The 24,298-nt window shown below is 33.7% G+C and overlaps 1 protein-coding gene across 35 annotated transcripts in view; it reads right to left on the reverse strand.

Annotated features, from left to right (window-relative positions):
• The window catches only part of acaca (acetyl-CoA carboxylase alpha), a 111,821-nt gene that overhangs the window by 65,152 nt on the left and 22,371 nt on the right, over positions 1–24,298 (reverse strand). For all 35 annotated transcript variants that reach the window (XR_012405976.1, XR_012405975.1, XR_012405974.1 and 32 more), the window contains 18 exon segments: positions 22,924–23,034; positions 20,351–20,560; positions 20,080–20,250; positions 16,762–16,923; positions 14,321–14,484; positions 13,290–13,440; positions 13,040–13,143; positions 11,290–11,517; positions 10,700–10,850; positions 9,654–9,788; positions 9,393–9,539; positions 8,058–8,246; positions 7,874–7,974; positions 5,604–5,692; positions 4,352–4,476; positions 2,848–3,075; positions 1,716–1,805; positions 1,499–1,617 (listed from right to left, as the gene is read on the reverse strand). Coding sequence is in view for 32 of the 35 variants with exons in the window: in XM_073950518.1 (XP_073806619.1) it covers positions 1,499–1,617; positions 1,716–1,805; positions 2,848–3,075; positions 4,352–4,476; positions 5,604–5,692; positions 7,874–7,974; positions 8,058–8,246; positions 9,393–9,539; positions 9,654–9,788; positions 10,700–10,850; positions 11,290–11,517; positions 13,040–13,143; positions 13,290–13,440; positions 14,321–14,484; positions 16,762–16,923; positions 20,080–20,250; positions 20,351–20,560; positions 22,924–23,034 (2,675 nt within the window). In the remaining 3 variants the exon portion in view is untranslated.

Consider the following 24,298-nt stretch of genomic DNA (forward strand, 5'->3'; position numbering starts at 1 on the left):
TTGTTTAAATGCATCAAAATACATTGCCTGTATTCACTTAGAAATAACTAAAAATAAAATTCTAAATGGGGTAAACTTGGTTATGCTTATCACTGTATATTTGCATCGCAGGTGTCAAACTCAAGTTTCCTGGGGGCCTTTAATCAAACACAGTTGATTATACTAATTGAGTCCCTCAGGTTTGTTTGTAACCTACAGGCAGCCCTTCAAGAACGAAGTTTGACACCCTTGATTTAAATCATTTGCTGCCATCTAGTGCTCAGTTCATTTTAGTACACCAATATTTTAGCAACACTGTAAGTAAATACTTATATTTGCGTTCATTTTATGTTACATTTTGTAAATAAATATTGCTTTACTGCCCAACATATTAACATGTGCATTTCTCTGTTAAATATAATTTATATACATGCTTTTTCATTTGATTTCAGAGGTTAAAACTGTGATATACAGCACAATTTGAATCTAAACCAAGCCACACACTTGACATATGACGGCCCTCCCTCACATGCAACAATTTCATTTTTGAAACACTGCAGCTAGAACCATTCAAGTACAAAGTACTAAGCCGTTCCTTTCAATCTAAATGACAGGCAAAGCAGCAATGACAGCTGGAAAAGCAGATACTGGAAGTTTTTAATGTGATAAATGCACAAATAGGAAAAGGCAGAAACATAACATGCATAAAAGAAAGCTACACTACATCAGTTCACAAGCATGAATCAGCAGAGAATGAAAAAGAAAGGAAGCTAGTATAGATCCAGCCAATTAGCATGTCCTCTATTGTTGGCATTCTTTGGTTTTAACAGATCGGTGTCACCTGAAACACACGGATGCGGCCAGTACAGATGAGAGACACCTTAAAGACGAACTTTTGGCCCTGTGATTCAGACCCTGTGTCACTACTATAAAATGTTTCTACTCCTACTTCATACAAACCTCCTGATCACAGCAGACACTAAAACAGTGGCACAGACTGTACACAAGTAGAGCATTTTAAGGGTGAAAGGGGATGTGGATTGTGGGACAGTGGAGGAGCAATTAAATAATAATTCTCATTAAAAATATCAGAAACAACAGAGCCTAAAATTTAATTACTCGCTTTGTTTAAAAACAATCTGCCATTTTGAACTCAATTCAATGAATCACTTACTGAGACTTTGTGTCAAATGTATGCGTCCTGCATCCATGAAAGGCCTGAACCAGCCAGTTTCTCAAAATGTTTGTTTGCGGTGTTCTTATATAGTGAAAAGATAGATGCTCATCCATTACATGGTTTTGAGTTGGAGTATAGCCCTATTATTAACCAAAAAAGTCTGTGACATTCCTAGATACACAGTAAATTTCTTTAAAACTAAATTTATTCAACACTTTTGTCTGCACCAAGGAAAATGACTACATTCGCCCCTGTCTTACACAGTGTTTCATCTCCTCCAAAGTCCCAGCAAGGGAATGGCAAAAATGGTGAAAAGCAGGATAATGGGACATGGTGAGGTACCTGTTGGGGTGGGATGTGGGCAGCATGAACTGGAACTCCACGATGCAGGTGTTGTCCTTCAGCTGACGGTGCTGGACGCTGTTGAGTTCATAAGCGATGTAAGCTCTACGAACATACACCTAAGGGAAGAGAATGAGCAGCAGAATGTTTATTGTATGAAGACAACCCCAAGCACTCCATTTCCTGAATAAATAGATAAAAAATGGCGCAGTCTCACCTCGAGAGCAGCCATCCGTACCACCTGATTACTATGGTAAAAGAAATTTGGCAGCACATCAAAGATGGATGTTTCTGACAGGATCAGTTTCTAGGAAAGGGAAGCAAAGTTTCAATAATTCCATAATGTTCTAGAGCAAAATAGTACAAAAAAAAATGTTGAAGTGCTCTAGGCCAGTGTTTCTCAACCACGTTCCTGGAGGACCACAAGCTACGCACATATCCAAACACATTTATTAACCAAACACACCTGATTCAGATCATCGGCCATTAGCAGAGACTTTCAGATTTGTAATAGGTGTGACAAAGGAGACATCCAAAACATGGAGTGTTGGTGGTCCTTAGGAAACATGGTTGAGAAAAACTGCTCTAGGCCAATAGATTGATCAAATGAAATTGCAGTTATATACTAGCATTGTAATATTGGGATTAGTAATTATGATTAATGTTTTTTAAGTCACTTATTTTCAACATGGCTGTATATAAAAAATCTATTAAAAGCAGTTATATGGAATAAAAGGAGTAATACTGAATAACAGTTTTTCATTTTAAAATACTTTAAAATTTCATTTTTCCTGAGTCATTGTTAACATTTCAGCAGCCATTAAATTGGTGTTTAGTGTTATGTTTCATCAGAAATGCTTTTTTTTTTTAAATGATGCTTTTTTGATGTTTTAACGTTGTGAAGGAACTTTAACTGTGTAAAATGTTTCCTTATTTTCATTCATTAAAAAAATATATAATAATGAACATCATAATAAATCCTACTGCAGATTCAACAACAGTTTAACATCAATTTGTTAATCTAATTCATGATCTAAAGCCAAAATATATACATCAATTATTATTATTGCAAATTTTAATAAATTAGTACATTATTAATACATTTTATATGATTTGTAATGTGTTTAATGTATATATTTCTAAAGGTCCCACACAAGATGCGCCGCACCATGAATTGGTAGTAACTATGCATATGGCGTTCTGTGGCTCAGCAGAAATATGAACTGTCATAAGTCTTATCTGGGCTCTGTGGACAGCCAACAACTTGCAGTGCCAGTTTGCATACACTGATAGCAACCTATGGGACAACATGAAGGAGTTGTGTGGAAGCCAACGTTTTTACAGTGTACCTGCAGGTTCTCAATGCAGAACTGGTGTCCATACATGTCGATGGCAGACAGGAAAATGGATTCCACCTGATTGTGTCGCAGCTCATATGAGGGAAGGTGAGAAGCGATGAGAACCTGCCGTGCCCGCAATGCCACCTTGGCATTGGTGGTCTTGCTGAGCTGTGTGAGCTCTGTGAGTATGGCCATCAGCTCGTCCGTCAGGGTCGGGTCTCGCCCACATAGCTGATCCTATAAAGAGAAGTCAGACACATACAGTTGAATTCAAAATTATTTGACATCCTGTGATTTTTTTTTTTTTTAGCAAAAAATTAACATTATTTCCTATAATGTTTCTTCTTCTGGAGAAAGTCTTATTTGTTTTATTTCGGCTAGAATAAAAGCTGCTTTTAATTTTTTTAAAACTATTTTTAAGGTCAAAATTATTAGCCCCCTAAGCAATGCAATTTTCTATTGCCTACAGAACAAACCATTGTTATACAATGACTTGCCTGATTACCCTAACCTGCCTAGTTAACCTAATTAAGCCTTTAAAATGTTACTTTAAGCTGAATACTAGTATCTTGAAAAATATCTAGTAAAATCTTATGTACTGCCATTATGGCAAAGATAAAAGAAATCAGGCCTTAAAACTATTAAGGGAAACTAAAACTATTATTAAAATTACAACAGAAATCAGTCCAATGCACTCAAAAATGTAGAAAAATTAAAAAAGCCTCTATTCACGTGGCTAAACCTTAAAAAAACCTACGCGTTTCGGCAAGGAACTGCCTTCATCGGGGTAACGGTGATCAGGTGCATTCAGTCTCTTGAGTACTACGGTCACATGACTCATTTAAATATCTCAATATCACTCAAATATTATAACAAACAGGGTTAGCTATCATCATTAATTCAGCATAGATAGTGGCACATATACATACAATGACATACACTAGCTTATATATATTAAAAATATATAGAACTAATAAGCAAATATGTACAGATAAATATGCCTAAACATGGCATGTACATACATATACAGTACACCCCTTCGAACACACATATAAACATGTACACATATACATAATGTATATAATATATATATATATATATATATATATATATATATATATATATATATATATATATATATATATATATAATATTATATATATATATATATAATATATATAATAAATATGCATATATAAACACATACATATTTAACAATATATGATGATAATCTGTAAACTATCTATAGAAAAACTCTTTTACAAAATAGAAGAAAAATCTAATTCGCCTAATAAAATCTAAGAAAAATCTTTTTTTTAGTATTATAATAAAAGTTACTTCTGAAATGTGTTGAAATAAAATCTTCTTTCCGTTAAACAGAAATTGGGGAAAAATATACAGAAGGGCTAATAATTTAGACTTCAACAGTATAGTTTAATAAATGTGTTATTTTATCATCTTGCTATGTCTACAAGAATTCCTGAATGATAAAAAAACGAATAAGTATACTCACAATCAGCATGGTGACCAGACAGTTCTTCTTTGTGACTTGAGCATGAGAGAATATGTAGTTGAGCACATTGGCCATGTCTACTTTGTTTTCCTCTCGTAGTGCAAATACACACTTGTCATAGTGACCTGGCAATAACATAAACAAACAGATAAATTGTAAATTGATTCATTTAAACAAGTTAATAGAATAAGAAGAATTAATACAATGGAATGCATAGAAAAAAAAGCTAATTTATTTAATATTTTATTTAAAGACCTGAAGTTACTTTAAAAATAACAATCATCCTGAATATAATGCATAAGGTATTAACTGACCAATAAGATTAATTTACCGATGTGTTTAACAGTGGGGTTAGAGAAAGGCAGATAAAATACAGACAAAGTGAAACCTGATCTAGTTTTATACACCTTTCTATTAAAGTAAGTATTTTGATTTAGCTTTTTGATTTGAATATTTTTTTTTTTGCAATCATGGTCAGCTTCGATTACAATTTAGTAGTTCAATTTATCCACATTAGCTGCTAAGACAAAATTTGTAATGTTTGTCTATTTTTATACATCTGACACTTATATCAGAGTTTATTTTATGTCTTTAGTTAAAAAAATTCAAATGTTCGAATTTCAAGTAGTAAATACCTGCTTGACATTACTGCCTGCCGCACCTCCTCCAGTGCACCTTTGGGTCAGCTGCAGGGTCGTCAGTTGGTACCACCGCTTTATTTCAAATCAACTCAAACTACTTTTATAGTTTAATCTAATATTTACAATTTATTTAAACATCATTTTAAATCATTGAAATGAATTTAACACTTTTAAGTATAATTTCTGATTGTTTCAGTTTAATTTAAATAATATTAGATTAAAATTATCAACACTAGGAATTATCAGAACAAATAAAACATTTATTGAAATAAAATATTTTGAGACTTTTTTAAAAATCTAGTAGGGGTTGCAATTATATACCATGTGTTTTCTAGCTTTTGCCATTTTGAACTTTTGTGCTCATATTTTTATATGAAAATGTCTAATGCTTGTTTTATTTAATTTTTTTGTGGAAAATCTTTCAATGTTTTCCTTCTGTTATTATAAATTCTATATTTGAACATTTAACTAAATATTTACATTTACTCCGGGTTGGATCTATGATATTACACTGCCATCCTGTGGTCAAATGGTGAAATAAGGCAACATCCTAAATTTCCAGCAATTTCTTAATGTTTATGACTATAAAAGACAAAGTGCTTGCTGCATACCATGCTGAAACTGAACCTCCACTCTCAAATACTGCCTGAGGAGATCCATCACCACTGCTTTCATATGTCCTCTGATGCCACTGCGGTACCTGAATGCACAAATATCAAGGCCAGATAATTTAGTGTGTTTATTTGTCATTATTTGCACATACAAAAAGAAGAGAAACCACTTGAAATTTTTAGGTTTGCCTGGATACACTATATTTATTAGGTAGGTTTCCATAAATATTGTCTATAGGAGATTTATTTCCAGATGAATGACAGAATGATATATAATAAACAGTGCATCCGGAAAGTATTCATAGCGCTTCACTTTTTCTACTTTTTTTATGTTACAGCCTTCCTAAAATGATTGCAATTTTTTTTTTCCTCAAAACACGCGATACCCCATAATGACAATGTGATAAAATATTTTTTGAAATTGTGAATTTCATTAAAAAAAAAAAATGTACATAAGTATTCACAGGCTTTGCTCAATATTTAATTGATGCACCTTTGGCAGTAATTACAGCCTCAAGTATTTTTAAATATGATGCCACAAACTTGGCACACCTGTCTTTGGGACATTTTGCCCATTCCTCTGTGCAGTACCTCTCGAACTCTATCAGGTTGGATGGAAAGCGATGGTGTACAGCCATTTATAGATCTCTCCAGAGATGTTCAATAGGATTTAGGTCTGGACTCTCTGGCTGGGCCACTCAGGGAAATTCATTGAGTTGTTGTAAAGCCACTTAATTGATATTTTGGAGCTGTGCTTTGGGTCACTGTCCTGCTGAAAGATGAACCTTGTGGTGCCAGGTTTTCTTTAAACGTAACGCCTGGCATTCACTCCTAAGAGATCAATTTTAGTCTCACCAGACCAGAGAATTCTGTTTTTTATGGTCTAAGAGTCCTTCAGATGACTTTTGGCAAATTCCATGTGGGAAGTGGGTTCTATCTGGCCACTCTACCATACAGGCCTGATTGGTGGATTGTTGCACAGTTGGTTGTCCTTCTGTAAGGTTCTCCTCCCTCCACAGAAGAAAGCTAAAGTTCAAACCGAGTGACCGTCGAGTTATTGAACACCTTTCTGACTAAGGCCCTTTTTCCCTGATTACTCAGCTTATATGGCCGGCCAGCTCTAGGAAGAGTCATGGTGCTTCCAAACAATTTCCATTTATGGATGATGGAGGCCACTGTGCTCATTGGAACTTTCAGAGCAGCAGAAAATTTTTGTAACCTTCCCCAGCCCTCCTCAATCCTGTCTCGAGGGTCTACAGATGATTCCTTTGTCTTCATGCTTGGTTTGTGCTTTGACATGCACTGTCAACCCTGGGACCTTATATAAACAAGTGTGTGCCATTAAAATCATGTCCAATCAACTGAACTGACCACAGGTGAACTCCAATGAAGCTGCTGAAGCATCTCAAGAATGATCAGTGGAGACAGAATGTACCGGAGATCCATTTAGAACAGGGGTCACCAATCTCGGTCCTTGAGGGCCGGTGTCCCTGAAGGGTTTATCTCCAACTTGCCTCAACACACCTGCCTGTGTGTTTCTAGTTTTCCTAGTAAGTCCTTGATTATCTAGTTTAGGTGTGTTTGATTAGGGTTGGAGCTAAAAATCTGCAGGACACCGACCCTCCGGGAGCAAGTTTGGTGATCCTTGATTTAGAGCTTCACAGCAAAGGCTCTGAAAACTGATGTACATGCGATTTTTCAGGTTCTTTATTTTTAATAAATTTGTAACAATTTCAAAAAACTGTTTTTCACATTGTCATTATTGGGTATTGTATGTAGAATTTTGAAAAAAAATAAATAAATTGAATCAATTTTGGAATAAGGCTGTAACACAAAATTGTGGAAAAAGTGAAGCTTTCCAGATACACTGTATGGTCAAAATATTATATTTATTATTATTATTATTATTATTATTATTATTATTATTATTATTTGTAGTGATTGATATGAAATCAGTGTTATTACAACTGATATCAACTTCTTAACACTTCTGAAGTTTGTTTAAATATAAATATATGAAATGTATGAAACACATGAAAAAGTGGCACCTTTTTATTATTACTTTTCTTAAATGCTCTAAATTGACAATATTTTTATTTAAAATGTGAAAAAAATGTCATTAAGATTATAGTAAAACAAGAAAAAAAGTATATGTATATATACACACACACTCAAACATGACTAAAAATAGAAATATTCAGTATTTTGTTTTCATAGCTGTGCATATGTAGGTTGTTTAAATGAATAAATAAATGAATGAATGAACTAACTTCTGAACCAGCTGTACGATGCTCTGTGTGTTCATGAAGAAGACCTCTCTCTCTGACTTCCTGTTCAGCGTGGCAGCATGACTGTCCAGTATATTGGCAATCTGATATGGGAATACAACAGCATTTACAAGCAACAGCCACAGACTGAAAACTTTAGATAATCAGGAACTCTCTTTAAGCTGACCTGCTGGCTGGGAAACTGGCAGAGGACAGAGGTGATGTTGCTGGCATACTGAGCCATTTCTTTTTTGATGGCCTTCTCCACCGCAGGAGGGATTCGGCCTGAAACACTGGTCATGATGTCCTGAAGCTCCAGCAGGGGTAGGGAGGGGTCCCTTAGAGTCTTCATAAGACGCTCCACCCATTCTTTCAGCTAAAACACACATAAAATCTTAATACTTATTCATACCAAATCTGGCATGACAAGGGAACCAGTCAAAAGTGAATGACAAAGCAGATCTTCTATCATCTTGAATATTACAGATATAAGTCTTTACTGTCATTGTAGGGATTTTTGTGTTTTGTTTTGCCCCTTTGTCTTTACTGTTCTACACTGCTGCTAGGTTAAATTATACAAAAATAAATAAATAAATAAATAAATAAAATGAATATTTTTTAATTATGTAAAAAATATATAAATAAACAAATATAAATAAACAAATAAAAATAAAATAAATAAACAAAATAAATAATTATATTTTAATTATAAAATAAAAATAAAAAAAATAAAAAATACAAATAAAATAAATAAATAAAAAATAAGTGAATAAACAAAATAAAAAAGGAAAATAAAAAAATTACTCAAATAAATAAACGAAAATACAAATAAATACAAATAAATCACAGTCTTCCCTCACTATATTGTGGTTCATCTTTCGCTGCCTTGCAGTTTTGCAGATTTTTTTTTTTTTTTTGCAATTTAACATGCTTTTTTTTGTTTTTTACATAACCAAATTTACATAAACCTTTGATCACTAGCTGTGTGACTCTGAAACGTTCTGTACAGACAAAGGCACATGCGCTAGCACCCAAAAGGCAGAGAAAGATGTTAACCATCAGACAAAAAGTTGGACTTCTAGACATGCTAAAGAAAGGTAGAAGATACGCAGGTGTAGGGCCCCATTACGGAATAAATGAACATTTGGTTTGTTACATAAAGAGGGAAGAAAATAACATAAGTGTTTAAACAACAGAGAAAAGTGTGAAAATGTTAATGCCTGTCTGGGAAAAGTGTACAAAGTGTTTAGTGAGGGCTTTTACAGCCTTAAAACATCTATAATAATTGTAAAAAATAAAGCTAACTACTTCGCAGATTTTGCCAATTAAGGGTTATTTTTAAAGCTCCTGTGATTAAAGAGGGACCATTAATAAATAAAATAAATTAAAAAAATAAAAAAGTAATACAAATAAATAAAAAATAAAATAAATAAATGAACAAATAAAAACAAGTGAATAAAATAAAAAACAGACAGAGAGATAGATAGAGATTATCAATTTACATTTTTTCCACCTGCCCTACCTTGGCACTGAAGAAAGGCTCTGGCAGACAGTAGCCGTTCATAATGTGCACTAAGTGACCCAGAGTGCTGTGGAAGACTCTGTGAAGCTTCTCTCCCCTGAGAGCCACAGACTGAATGCTGGGTAAAGTTCCTGTATACAACTCCGCCTAAAACAAACAAAAAAAAACACACTCATTTCAAACGCTAAACCATACAAAAGGTCTATGATTTTTAAGGGGAAAATCAACTGCTCATAGATACACATGACACACTGAATGTACCTGCTGTACTCTGCTGGGGTCATCTAGCTGCAGTTTGCCAATGATGCAACCTGGCTCCAGCACTGCACCTGCTCTCTTCACATAGTGAATACAGCCAGACTCTGAGGCCGTCAGAGTCATCACCATCTTCATCACCTAAAAGAGGCATACATAAAGCAAACCATTAAAAAAAAACGTTTTGTACATGCACAAGTATCTCTGAGGTCTCATTTGCATATCGACACAATTCTCATCACACTAAAAAGTTCATATCATAAACAAAAACTAAATCTATCAAAAATATATTTTTGCTAACTGAAATAAAGAATAAACTACATAATATATATATATATATATATATATATATATATATATATATATATATATATATATATATATATAAAAAGCATTTATAGAGTTGCGAAAAACCTGTTTCTATTTAGGGAAATATTATCAGATTGGGTTTTCTACATCTTGTCTATATATAGACATAAAACTCTATGATTTTCTTCATTTATAAAAAAATGTAAACTATGAATGTTTATATACTGACCTGCACAAATTACAATTTTGAAAATAAATATCTTTATTTATAACTTTTAAGAACCAACATGAACACACGTTTGCTCATTCTGATTAACTTAAAACATCAGGCCTGCTCTAGCCAAAGACAATCACTACAACTATCAAATAAAGATTTAAAATTTATTAACAAGTTTAACGAACAGCGAAGTCCACAAAAAGTCCACAAAACAAAAACAAGACCATTGTTGTTATCGCATTGTTGTTGACAACAACAATAATGACACAGAGAAACAATATCATTGGAATCACTTTTTAAATTTTTGCTAGCTGATAAACAACAAAAACAATCATTATGTATTTAAGCAGCACTTACGATAAACTATTTGTTTATATGGAATGTTAATATAATTATAGCTAAATCAATTTTTACTTTTTACATTATTCCTGACATTTAATGTCTTTGCCAAAATGTCTGTTACATCACTAATATAGCTAATGCTCACTTTGTCAATCTGAAAAGTGATTAAAGCTGCCTTTCAAACCTCTATCTCTGCATAACATTGTCCAGCAAACACATGTCCTCCATCCTCCACTGTATACTGGATGAGTTTCCCAGCAGAAGGAGAGCGAAGGACTGAAGGGTCGTTCTCCTTTTCAAACACACACGTCTTATTCCCGATAATGATGCGATACCTAGAGAATGAAATAAAACACACTCAAATGATTTCTAACAAATACGTGTTTTAGCATTATTCCCTTATTGCAGTCTCTTAAATGAATTAGGATTAATTTCATTTTAAGTTTAATTATTTATAATATAGAAAATGTTTTATTATTTAAGGGTGTAAAAAATAATGTTAATTTATTCATGACCTTAATAATTGATGTTTCTTGTTTAATTTAGCAAACAGAGCATCAGAAATGAAAAACTGATTTATAATGGCTGAAAGCAGGGCCGTATTAAGAACACACTGGGCCCTGGGGCTATAACAAATCCAAGGGCCCCCCCTTTATATATATATATATATATATATATATATATATATATATATATATATATATATATATATATATATATATATGACAATATGTCCCTGTATCCTCTATCCCGTAATTCCACCCAGACTCCTACCTGTCTACCTCCTCCTTCATGTAGGTGGTGTAGCTGCTGCCATCATACGAGAGCAACATACCACCGTCACTCAAGCGATGAACATCCACCTCTACCGAAGAGCAATTCATGATGACCACATAAGAGTTAGGAGACTGCCTGGTCACCTTCAGCACATACTTGGTGCCTTCGTAGATAAGCTCCACATCCACCGTGTTCAGCAGCGTGTGTGCTGGTAAAACCTGCCCTCTACAGACATACAGAACACAGAAAAAGGGTGAGAATCTCCTTACAATACAAACAATGCACCAAGTGCACACTCAAACATATGCTGATTAGAGCTAGGTGGGTGATACTGAATTATCTTCGATCCATTTTTATTTTGATAAACTAATATTGATTGCTATAATTTATAAAATGTTCTATTAGTCCTAAATGTTTTTTTATAGTTCAGTACGAATTAAAAAAAATAATTATATGCAGATTTGAAAAACATTTATTATTATTATTATTATTATTATTATTATTAATTAACTGTTAATTCATTTTGTTTTGGATTATTTGATGAATAGAAAAATCCAAAAGATTAATTAAAGCTGATAAAATTAATTTAGGAAGCTTTTGAAACATTGAACGATTCAGCATCCTTTCCCCTTTATTAATGAAGACAATATAAAAAAAAAAATTATACTTTTCTCTGGCAAGGATGCTTTAAACTGATCGAAAGTGATTATACTGACATTTATTACATCACAAAATAGTTTTATTTAAGATAAATGTGTTTTTTCAAAATAAATATTCATTCATCGAAGAAAACAAACAATAATAATAATAAAAAAAATTTTTTGCAGTAAATCTGAATATTATAGTGTATTCTGAAAGATTTTGTTACTGGAGTATTAATTCTAAAAATTCAGCTTTGAAAGCACAGGAAAGAATTAGATTTTTAAATATATTTAAAAAGACATCAGTTTTTTTTAAGTTAAAATATAATCACTTTTTACTGTTTTTGCTGTATTTTTAGATTAAATAAATGAAGGCTTAGGGAGTCTTCTTTAAAAACATTACTGTTCTAAAACTTAAAACAGCAGTGTGTCAAAATAAAATAAAATTATATTAAAATAAATTAATTAGAATAAATTAAATCAAATTAAAATAAATTAAAAGACATTAAAAGAAATTATATTAAAAAAGTTTCTAAAAAGAAATTAAATTAAAAGACAATAAAAGAAATTAAATTAAAAGACATTAAAAGAAATTAAATTAAATTAACTTGCACTGAGTAAATTAAAATAAATTAAGTAAAAGAAAATAAATAAAATTAAAAGAAAATGAATTTAATTAAAAGAAATAAAATAAATTTAATTAATTTAAAATAAATTAAATTATATTTAATTAAAAGAAATTAAATGAAATTAAGTTAAATTAACTTGCATTAAGTAAAATTAATTAAATAAAATGAAAAGAAATTAGATTAAAAGACATTAAAAGAAATTAAATTTAAAATTAAATTAAAAGACATTAAAAGAAATTAAATAAAATAATTTAAAGAAACTAAATTAAAAGACATTAAAATAAATTACATTTAATTAAAAGAAAAAAAAAATAAATTAAATTAAAAGATATAAAATTCTATTCAATTATAATAAATGAAACAAAATTAAAAGAAATTTAGTCAAATGAAATTAAAATGAAATGAAACTAAATTTAATTTAATTTAATTATTGAATTTAATTATCATGCTCTCGAAATCTGTTAAATGATTTGTAACCTCTCCAGTGAGTGCAGGAAGTTGGACACACTGTTCCTGAAGTTAACATCAGCCACATGCAGAGCTCCACTTACTACCCCCAGCATAGTATCAGGACGCTCTGCCTACACACACACACACAGACAAAACCACATAGACAGTTAAAGACATTGGAAGTCATAAGCCATTAATTGGTGATTTAAATGATGTGCCCAAATGGTGTGTACATGAGTGTCAGATAGGCAGTGTCATAAGAGGCAGTTTCACACACCTGCATCTTCTCAGAGATGAGCCTGTCCAGCCATCCTGTGTCAATGCTGTTGTGCTGGAAACTCTCCGTTTCAAGCAGCTTTATGAGATACTCCACTGTAGTCCTGAAGTCTCCTCTGATGGACAGCTCCTTGAGGGCCACCACCATGTTTCTGAGATGACACAGCCAAGAAAATCCTTAATACATCTCTCTATGCTTTTTCTTATTGAATACATACAGAATCCAGAACCAGCTTTGCATTTAAAGGCGCAGGCTATAAAAAACAGCTACACTTTTCTCTAACTACAAAATTGACAATCAGCAGTGTATATTAAATGATCTGATGGGTATTTAGAGCTGAAATTTTACAGCTACTTTCTGGAGAATTTTTATCTAACATTTTGTAAAAGGTAAAATAGGAGCATTTTAGCATTTATTAAAATGATAAAAATTCAAAGAAAAGATTTCAATGTTTAACCACTTAAACTCTGCGGACCCGGTACCAGGTCCGTGACATCATCGACTTTCGCTTTCAGATTTAAAGGGCTAGCATTGCACCAGACCCTCGTAAGTGGTTTCGTTTGAAAGTGTAGAATCTATATTTTATGCACATATGCATCACTTTGGTATTCCACTGTATAAAAGTTATTTACACTTAAATACACAGTATTTTGGATACCCAAGCTGGGTATTTTACATTGGTTGATTTTCATTTTTTTTTTTAATGACACATGTACAAGTTATAGCTCAAATGAAAGCTCTTGCCAGTGCTCATACAGTTCTAGCATTCTTTTTACAGAATTATATTCATATGCCAAACAGTTGTTGAATGAATTGTGGTGTTTCCAGTGTTTTATGAAAATTCAAAGGGTTTTCTTTAAAATGATGCCAAATTTTTGCATTTACACCTCTTTATGTGGATTTGGGAAGCTTTTTAAATTTGGGTCGGCAAAATCCAGGCGGAAATCCCCAAATAGCAGCAGAGTTTAAGTAGTTAAAGTTAACTTCTGCACATCTCAAAAATGAAGATGCTTATGACTGGAAGTACTCACGAGATGGCTTCCTCACGGTTCTCTCCCCAGGAGAAGCAGTGGCCAAACTGAGAGTCTGCAAACTCATGCAGTCCTCCAGCTGCCGCCACGCTGAAGTAGCCCCACACATTCTTGTTACTGCGGAAATTTAATTCCTGGACAGTTCCAGAGCTGGGTTTAAAACCCTGACACACACAAAAAAAAGACAACACAATTAATGCATCGATAGAACCCTATTGCATGGTATGTATTTTAAATTACTTTATAATATTTACACATTTTGATGTCAGTAAGGTTTCAGAAAATTATAAAATAGTATTGGGATTTTTTAAAAAGATTTCAATATAAATGTTAAATTTACTGTTGATTTACTGATGATTTATTTAATACAACTACATTTTACAGCAACCAGTGTTACATGATAATTGAAATCATTCTAATATTTAGTGAAGTAAAATATCCCATTACTTACTAATTGTTATTACTGTACACAACTGGCAGTGAGCAGTTCATATATTTCTGAAATGGAAATATTAATTCTCAAACGCTGAGATTTATTCTTTTCAAGTAGGTTTCGCTGCAGCCTGGAGACCTTCAAGCGGGAGGGATTTTACCGCAAGTAGGTTGGATGACCTCCAAGTGGGGAGGACTTAAAGGATTAGGGTTGAGTAGGTTTGGGCGATGTCGATCATTGTTGTAGGCAGCGGTGAATTTATTATTTATGAATAATTAATTAATTAATTCATAATGAATTAATTATTTGTAGCCTGCCTTATTTCAATTACCTGATCCCTATAGTCTTTGTTTTAACCATCACCAAATCATAAATATATATATATATATATATATATATATATATATATATATATATATATATATATATATATATATATATACATAGAGAGAGATAGAGAGAGAGAGAGAGAGAGAGAAAAGTTATACACAAATTATCACCTGTCAATCACTTTTTCCAGAGGACTCCTCTGAAATGAATAGGCAGAGTGATCTGCGTCATTATAATTGTGTCGACAAACTTGGTTGGTAAAAAAAGGTTCTCAATCAACAGGAACCAACCAACAGTATATCTGAGGTTTTTACTAAAATTACTAAACGTGATAGCTAAAGATTGAAGCAGTGTACTGACGCTGACCGAAGAGTCGTTAGATAGAGACAAGATGAATTAAATATCACGTTTAACAACTTTGAGACACGATCCATGTTTGTTGTTTGTTGTCATGTGATTTACGTTTAGTGTGGAACGAGGACTTTTCAGAAATGCCAGTGTGGATCGTTTTTGTTCTAAAATACCATTTTAAAACAAAGATTTATAAGTGCAAATGGGGCCTAAGTGTGTATTTTTCATGAGCTGGTTGCTGTTGTGATGAGGGCAGGGCAGAGGATAGTGATGCCAGCTCAGTATCGTGATGTTTATCGGCCAACATCTATCCACTTAACCCTAGGGTTGAGGTAGGTGTAGAGGTTAATAAAACGCAACAGGTTACTGTGAGGTTAGGTTTAGGGTTGGGGCAGGTGTAAACATTCATAAAGCACAATATTGGACTCACGTGAATATTGTGTCACGTACGAGACATTAAATTAATAAAAACTCCAGGTTTATATGGCCCACTTGGAGCTGACTCCAACCTTACTTAATCTTTTCCCCCTCTGTAATCTTTATTTAGTATTCTCAATACTCATTGTATGAGGCAAGCCCTGTTTTAATGTGTACAGCAAACAACATTTTTATATAGTCTAGTCTCTATTACAATTAGTGTAATAGTATTAGAAATAAGACTTTTTTTATTCTCCATTTGTAAATTAATGTCAACTTTACATTTCGAAAACATCAACGCCATTTTAATTAAATTTACATTAACTAAAGCAAAACATTTAGTCATGTGAAGGAGCATTTAAAAAGAAAACCATCCAAATAGATAAAGGCCTTAGTTGTCTTATTTACCCAAGTTACATGGTTTCAGTATTCTCTGATGATTAAAAAATAGCACTTATTTGGGCAACTATGTACCCAGACGAAAGCAAGCGTTTGTCAAAACATGTAAGTGCAGTTTTATAGCCATGTCAATAAAGTCTTTTTAATATTTTTTCTACATTTTTCAAGCGCCTTGGACTTACCTTTGCTTGCAATTCTGATAAATCTCTTACCCAATGAGCACCGACACATTAGTTAAGCTACCCTTGAACACTTTTTGTTTGATTACGTAGTCATTTTTGTTTAATATTTCTTTTATGGAAAAAAAAACATCATGTTATATTGCATTACACTACTTGCTGAAATTGTTTGATAATTTTTACCTTTTAATTATTAGAATGAAACATGAGACATTTTATTGCTTACTTTACAACCTCCTGGTTATCCCCTTCGAATGCGCAATCATGATTGAGACCAGAAGTGACTACATATTTACACTGCGACCCTTAAAGTAACAGTCAAACTCACACACCTCATCTGGGTTCTCACTGGTAATTCGAGCTGCAATGACATGTCCTCGTGGACAGGGGGTGGTAGAGAGTCCATCAAAGTCAATGGGGGAATCTCCCCATGGCTGCATCCCATACAGCACTCTGATGTCTTTAATACGGTGAAGTGGGATGCCCATAGCAATCTGAAAATCCAAATATCAAACCATCACAAACAGACAAACATCTGAAGACATAATTACTGCATTTCACAAACTTTAAAAAAATCCACCCACAATCTCTGTGATATTCCCGCTTCTAGATTTGATTAAATATGTAGAAGAAAAGACATGAGTTCATGTTTTCTAAAATTGTCAATGCAAACATTTACCTACTGTGCATGTCAATGGCTAAACAATGGCTACACTATGCTGGAAAAATATGCGCTAAGCTATAGTGTTATGGAGTTTTGCGATAACGTTTTTCTTACAATATAACTCGCAAAATGCTAATTTATTAGCAATTTAAAAATTCAAAAATTGATTGTATTAAAATAAGCAGGCAATGGATATTTTTCAGAGCTAATTACATCTAAAAATACAATGTCAAGATGCAACATTTAGGGCCCTATCATACACCCGGAGCAATAATGCGCAAGACGTTTTTGGCAAGAATTGTTGCCATTTTCAGACTAGCACAGCAGTAATTTTCACATTTTGTGCCACGTTGTTTAAATAGCAAATCCATTTCCACTGCTTTGTGGACTCATAGGTGTGCTGGTCTATAAAGAAAGTATGTTAAGACGCATTGCAGGGGAGTTGCTATTTCGAGAAACTGAAATAGATCAGGCCACTGACTATCTAAAAGCTGGTTTAAATTCCAGCGCAGAGCACGTTAGTTATGTACCGCTTACACATTGCTTAATACACACAGGGTATAGAGCAACACACAAAAATCTTTACATATGACAAAAAATTATTATTTATTACAAAGATATAAAAAAAAACTACCTCTAAGCCTTCTTCATCTCGGGGAGGCTTTTTTTCAGTTTATTTATGAAAATTTTTTTTTATTATGATGCTACTATTATTAGCAGTATTATTTCTGTGCATATTTATTCATTCATTCATTCAATTTCTTGTCGGCTTAGTCCCTTTATTCATCCGGGGTATCCGGGGTCGCCACAGCGGATTGAACCGCCAACTTATCCAGCTAGTTTTTACACTGCGGATGCCCTTCAAGCCGCAACCCATCTCTGGGAAATATGCATATTTATTTTTGTTTTAATAAAAGCAAGTTTATATTTGTCCACCTGTCAGGTATTGGAGACGTATGCATCACCATATGGGGAATAAGAATAAGATGCGTGTTTTAAAACTTTTGACGACACTTTATTATTATTGCTCATTTATTAGTTTGTTGGAAATTGGAACTGAATTTAGAAATAGTTTTGAAAGAAATCTTTGCACTTAAACTAGAATTAAATATATACGCTAATAGATGTCTTCAGTGGAGTGTGTTTCCACTGTTTCCTTACTCCACGAAAGTAAAGGAGTAAAGTAAAGAGTAAAAGTAAAGAGGCCGAATTGAGGAGGCTCAATCTTTATCCTCATGCAGATGGTCTGTTTAACTGCTTTTTTTGCCATGTAAATAGCAAATGTACCATGCGGCAGCACAACTGACTCGCAAAGGGAATGGGAGATGAGACTCTGATTGTTTATTGCACGTTATGCACAAAACACACCCATAATTTGTTAGGAGAATAAGCACAACCCTGTTAAACCATGTGCCATGGCGCAAAGTGTACTTTTACATCCTTAAAATAATAAAAGTGGATTCAGACATGCCCTTAATGATTTTGCACCATGAGCTTTAGACTTTGCACCTAGATCGTTAAAATGGAGCCCTTAGATTTTACAACACCAGAAATTACAGAAAACCTCTCCAGAAATTCTACATTTTCAGCTATACTTTAGGTTCCCCTAAAAACACCTACTGTATATGGAAGAAGTGAAAATAAAAATAGTAAAAGGGCCATCTCATAGGTCAGCTTTGAATAACCAATTAATTAGTGCAGCACAAAAATGCTTGTCACGTAAAATTAACTTCATTCATTGCACTTCTCTGCAATATGTATATTTCATACACTATTAATGATCATTTTGATACATTGTGTAGCCCTAATCTGAAAGTGAGGAAATAGTAACAATTTTCATTTTTAGATGGATATCCCTTCAAATTGACACTTTCCTAGTTTCTGCACTCTTTCTTTTTCAGTAATGAGTGCCTCCTACTGCGTTTTTCTTCCCCTAATGCCCTTTTCATTCAATTCCCCCTCATTCATTTTGTGCAGCGTTTATGTTACATAAGCATATTAAGAGCTCTCTCCCACTCATACTGGACCTAAAGCACACTGCCATCAGACAAGTGACCTATATAGCACAGACATGTGGTCACGTGAGCAGTGTCTACCGCAGAGACTGTCTTACATTGTTCACTAAACGCTGCTAGTGAAAGTGATTGTGGAGACCTGAATGAGTCTTACAGTATGCTCTGTGGCAATCTTTTAATCTTTTTAATTAAGTAACACTTTAAATAAAATATTTTTAAAAACACTATTACAATTTTCAGAACATTAATAAATTTCTAGTAAGACCACTATGATTTTGGTAACTGTAATAATTTTTATAATACTTTCCTATATGTAGTTAATGTATTTACTAAAACGTACAAATTTAAAATCCAACGTTGTGATTTTTTAACATTAATTAACCCTCTTTTTAAATGAACATAATAGCAAGGAACAGTTTTATTTTTATTTTTATTTATACACATAGAAAGTAAACAACCAACAATAAGTACACAATAAAACAAAATAAATGAAATCAAACAATAAATAGATAAATAAGTAGGCAGGTAGATAAACAAATAGATAGGTATAAAGATAAAAATAAATAAATAAATAAATAAACAAACAAACAAACACAACTAACGCTGAGCCATAAAACAGCACTATTAAATCAGACAATGACTAAAGGAAGAAAGGAAGGAAGGAAGGAAGGAAAGGAAGGAAGGAAGGAAAGGGAGGAAGGAAGGGCTTTTCTAAATTCTGGTGAATAAATTGATCAATTCATCAATAAAGCTCTTTGCTAAAATCTAACAAATAAATAACTACATACAACCTAGAGAAAAAAGAAACAAGGGAACAAATTTGCAAATTATCTTTGAAGACACAAAAAAAACTAAATAAAACAAATAATTAAATAAATAAGTATTAAAACCAGGAACAAAAAAAAAAAAAAAAAAAGAAAGAATGACGAATAGAGGAACGAATAACGAACTTAAAGGTATAAAACACAGACCTGCAGTTGAGCTGCTGGCAGGTTAACGTCAGCCACCATCTCAGTACAAGGATGTTCCACTTGAAGACGTGGATTGAGCTCCAGGAAGTAAAAGCTGCTGTCCTGACTGTACAGATACTCCACTGTACCCGCACTCACATAGCCCACCATCTTCGCCAACTTCACAGCACACTGAAACATACCAGACAATGGTTTATAGCAACAGACACAATTCCTTACTTTAACATCATCATTCAACTTCTGCCAAATCTGAGGCCTAAAGATATGATACCTTCTCCATATCTTCAAACACGTCTGATGTAGCGATAGTAGCCGGGGCTTCTTCAATGATCTTCTGGTGTCTGCGCTGCACGGAGCAATCACGGCCGAACAGAGAGATGGCATTACCGTACTGATCAGCCAAGATCTGAACCTCCAGATGACGAGCATGTTTGGCCAATTGCATGACAAAAATCGGGGAACCTGGAACCTCAGCTTGAACCTGAGTAAAACCAAAAACACAGTATTGTAGTTGCAGTTCTTTAATGGATGTGCAAAAATGATTAACAGGATAGAGTTCGCCCACAAATGTAAATGTACTCATTATTTACTCATGCTCAAGTGGTTCCAAACTATTAATAGTTTATTTTTACTGTTGAATATGAGAGAACATATTCTGAAGAATGTTGGAAACCTGTTAACTAGAGCTGGGCGGGATGACCAAAATTTTATTTCACAGTATGAACTTTTTTTTTTTTTTTTTCAGAAAAATGATATCTTTTACAATATACTTTTTGATGAAGTTAACTATTCCAGAAAATGTACAAAAGAGCTTTATATAAAAAAACCAACTTGAATATTTAAAAAAGGAAAGGGACTTTATCATATTTGATTACTTTGTATATTTTTTCTTTAACCTTATAAATATAGTAAACAAAATATGGACTTTAGACGAACAGCAAATGCCACTGTATGTCACATTTCAAGGTTTTAAGTGGACATACCTTATTATTATTATTATTATTATTATTATTATTATTATTATTATATACACTAACTGGCCACTTTATTAGGTAAAACTTACTAGTACTGAGTTGGACCCCCTTTTAACTTCAGAACTACCTTAATCCTTCATGACATAGATTCAACAAGGTACTGGAAACATTCCAAAGAGATTTTGCTCCATATTGACATGATATTATTACACAGTTGCTGCAGATCGGCTGCACATTCATGATGCAAATCTCCCGTTCCACCACATCCCAAAGGTGCTCTATAGGATTGAGTTCTGGTGACTGTGGAGGCCATTTAAGTACAGTGAACTCATTGTCATGTTCAAGAAATAAGTCTGGGATCATTCATGCTTTATGACATGGCACGTTATCCTGCTGGAAGTAGCCATCAATAAATGGGTGCACTGTAAATATAAAGGAATGGACATGGCAAATTCTGACCCTACCATAAAAATGTTGCAGCAGAAATCGACTCATCAGAGCCGACAACATTTTTCCAATCTTCTATTGTCCAACTATTTTGTCCAACTATTGAATTATAGCCTCAGTTCCGTGTTCTTAGCTGACAGGAGTGGCACCTGGTGTGGTCTTCTGCTGCTGTAGCCCATCCGCCTCAAGGTTGGAGGTGTTGTGCATTCTAAGATGTTCTTCTGCATACCTCAGTTGTAACGAGTGCTTTCTTGAGTTGCTGTTGCCTTTCTATCAGCTCGAACCAGTCTGGCCATTGTCCTCTGACCTCTGGCATCAACAAGGCATTTGTGCCCAACAAAACTGCTACTCACTGGATATTTTCTCTTTTTCAGACTATTGATCCTAAACCCTAGAGATGTTTATGTGTGAAAATACCAGTAGATCAGCAGTTTCTGAAATACTCACACTCAGTCTGGCACCAACAACCATGCCACGTTCAAAGTCCCTTAAATCCCCTTTCTTCCCCATTCTAATGCTTGGTTTAAACTGCAGCAGATCGTCTTGACCATGTCTACATGCCTAATTGCATTAAGTTTCTGCCATGTAAATGACTGATTAGAAATTTGCGTTAACAAGCTGTTGGACGGCTGTGCCTAAAAAAATGAGTGAACATTCCTAAGGTAACATCTTGTCACAGACATTAAATTTATCCCAAATAAGTAACCAGGATAGAAAACATAAATCTGAAAAAATTATAGATTATATGTAAACACCAAGGAAAAAAATATATAAAAAAATACAAATAAATACTAAAAATTAATTTTATGAATATTGAAGGGTGGTTTCACATCTTGATGTTTCGGAACATGATGTGTTTGCCCCTTAGCTTGGCTTATTTGGGTATACTTTATGTAAACCCCGCTATCATGCACTGATCTGCGTCTAATTAATTGATCTGAGACTGCCTGGTCTGAGGTTGTCTCAACTTGATTAAAACGAACTCTAGATTGGTTGGGTTGTTGCAAGTCATTAATACAATTCAACGAACTAACAAACCAGGTTATAACATGGTATATTATGGTAGATTTTTATATTTTATATATATAAGGCTAAAAGAGATATTGATGAGTAGGGAATGAATGTAAAAGCATGCTGACTAACTAAATTTTTAAAAAATATCTAATCATTCACTTTTTGTTTAATTCGTTAATACTTTATAGATGCACTGTATACAGTAATATCGCCCAACCCTACTGATAGTTCAACAGAAGAAACACACCGATTTGAAACAAGTAAATGGTGAGTAAATAATGAAATAATTTTTATTTTTCAGGTGAATTATTTCTCTAAAAAGTTTGGAAGAAGGTTGATGAAAATAAATTGTGGCAGTTACAAATCACACAAACCTCACAGACTGATTGACTTGAATATCTACTCTGACCTGTCTATAGAGGTTGGGGAAGTCTTCTGCACAGTTGACTTTCCGGATCCCTTTTCCTCCTCCGCCCTCAGATGCCTTCACCATCACAGGGAAGCCCACTTGTTCAGCAGCCTGCCAATCAAAACAGGATCTGTTTTAAGCACATTTCAGAGCATTTCTTGATGACAAGATGCACACAAATCCCACAAATGTGTATGAAGATAAAGTATGCGTTCAATTAAGTCTATTTTTTTTTATATCAGATACCCAAGCTACTCTGATGGCAACCTATTTATATAATACATTACACAATTGATAAATTTGCTTCAACATTGATATGACTGAATAGACTAACCAGCAACAGTATAAAAAAAAAAAAAAAAAAAAAAATCACACTCAAGCTGTTTTACCCATTCTAAAGGTATCTAAACAAAAGTCTAAAAGCATAATAGTTTAGTATAACTGTCTTTTCAGAATTGTTAAAGATGACTGTGTTTCCAAACAAGAGACACAAGCATTTCAATGCAAGTGTGTCATCTGCCACTTTGAGGAAAAATTCATACATATTATGGAGAAAAACAGAGCTAGAGGGGTTTCCCCACTTTCAGGAACTTAAACTTTTATTATCATTGATCAAATATATAAAATTATTTTGTTTTATTAAACAAATAGGATACATCCAATGCTAAAAATCAACGTTTAAAGTCTGTTTACAATTACAACGCATATAAATAAGTGAAGTTTTTAAACTAATTTCGAGAGGAGCACGTGATATAATTGACAGCAGCTGGCCACCTATCTACACTCATTAGTTAGCCAATCAGATCTATCCTAACCCACTATAAGTAGCCTAGCTAGACATTACTCCCTTATCTTCGTTTTCCGAAGAAACAAACGACAGGTCCGCTCTAGCTCCTCCAAAAGTTACTCACGGACAAAACGGATCCTCCACATCTCCTACTATTCTTCAACTACAATACCACACCACCTTTAATACCATCGTCAGCAACTACAAAAAATGACAAAAACAACAACAACAGCGACGGCGGCTGAGATCACAACAGCATCAGCGCAGCTACATACAAGAAAGAAAGCTCCGGGCTCCCTGAAACACCAGCCCCGTCTTAACAACAACCAGCCCAGCATGAAAGTCAGCTCGAGACCGAGGCTCCAACGAGAGGCCGTAGGCCTATCCACTCCAGCCAGATCACAATGCAATCCCCAGCTCCGCTACGTACCTTCTCCAGCATCATCATGTGTCACTCATATCCAACAACGACTGTCACTGAACTCCTCCAAACTCCTAGACGCCGGGACCATAATTCAAAGCCGCTGCATTAAACCCAAAACACTTGCGAATCCACGTCTTCACCGCCACCCCCAGGACATAACACGC

This window comes from Danio rerio, chromosome 5 (genome assembly GCF_049306965.1).
Source record: "Danio rerio strain Tuebingen ecotype United States chromosome 5, GRCz12tu, whole genome shotgun sequence".
In the NCBI taxonomy this organism is placed as follows: Eukaryota; Metazoa; Chordata; class Actinopteri; order Cypriniformes; family Danionidae; genus Danio; species Danio rerio.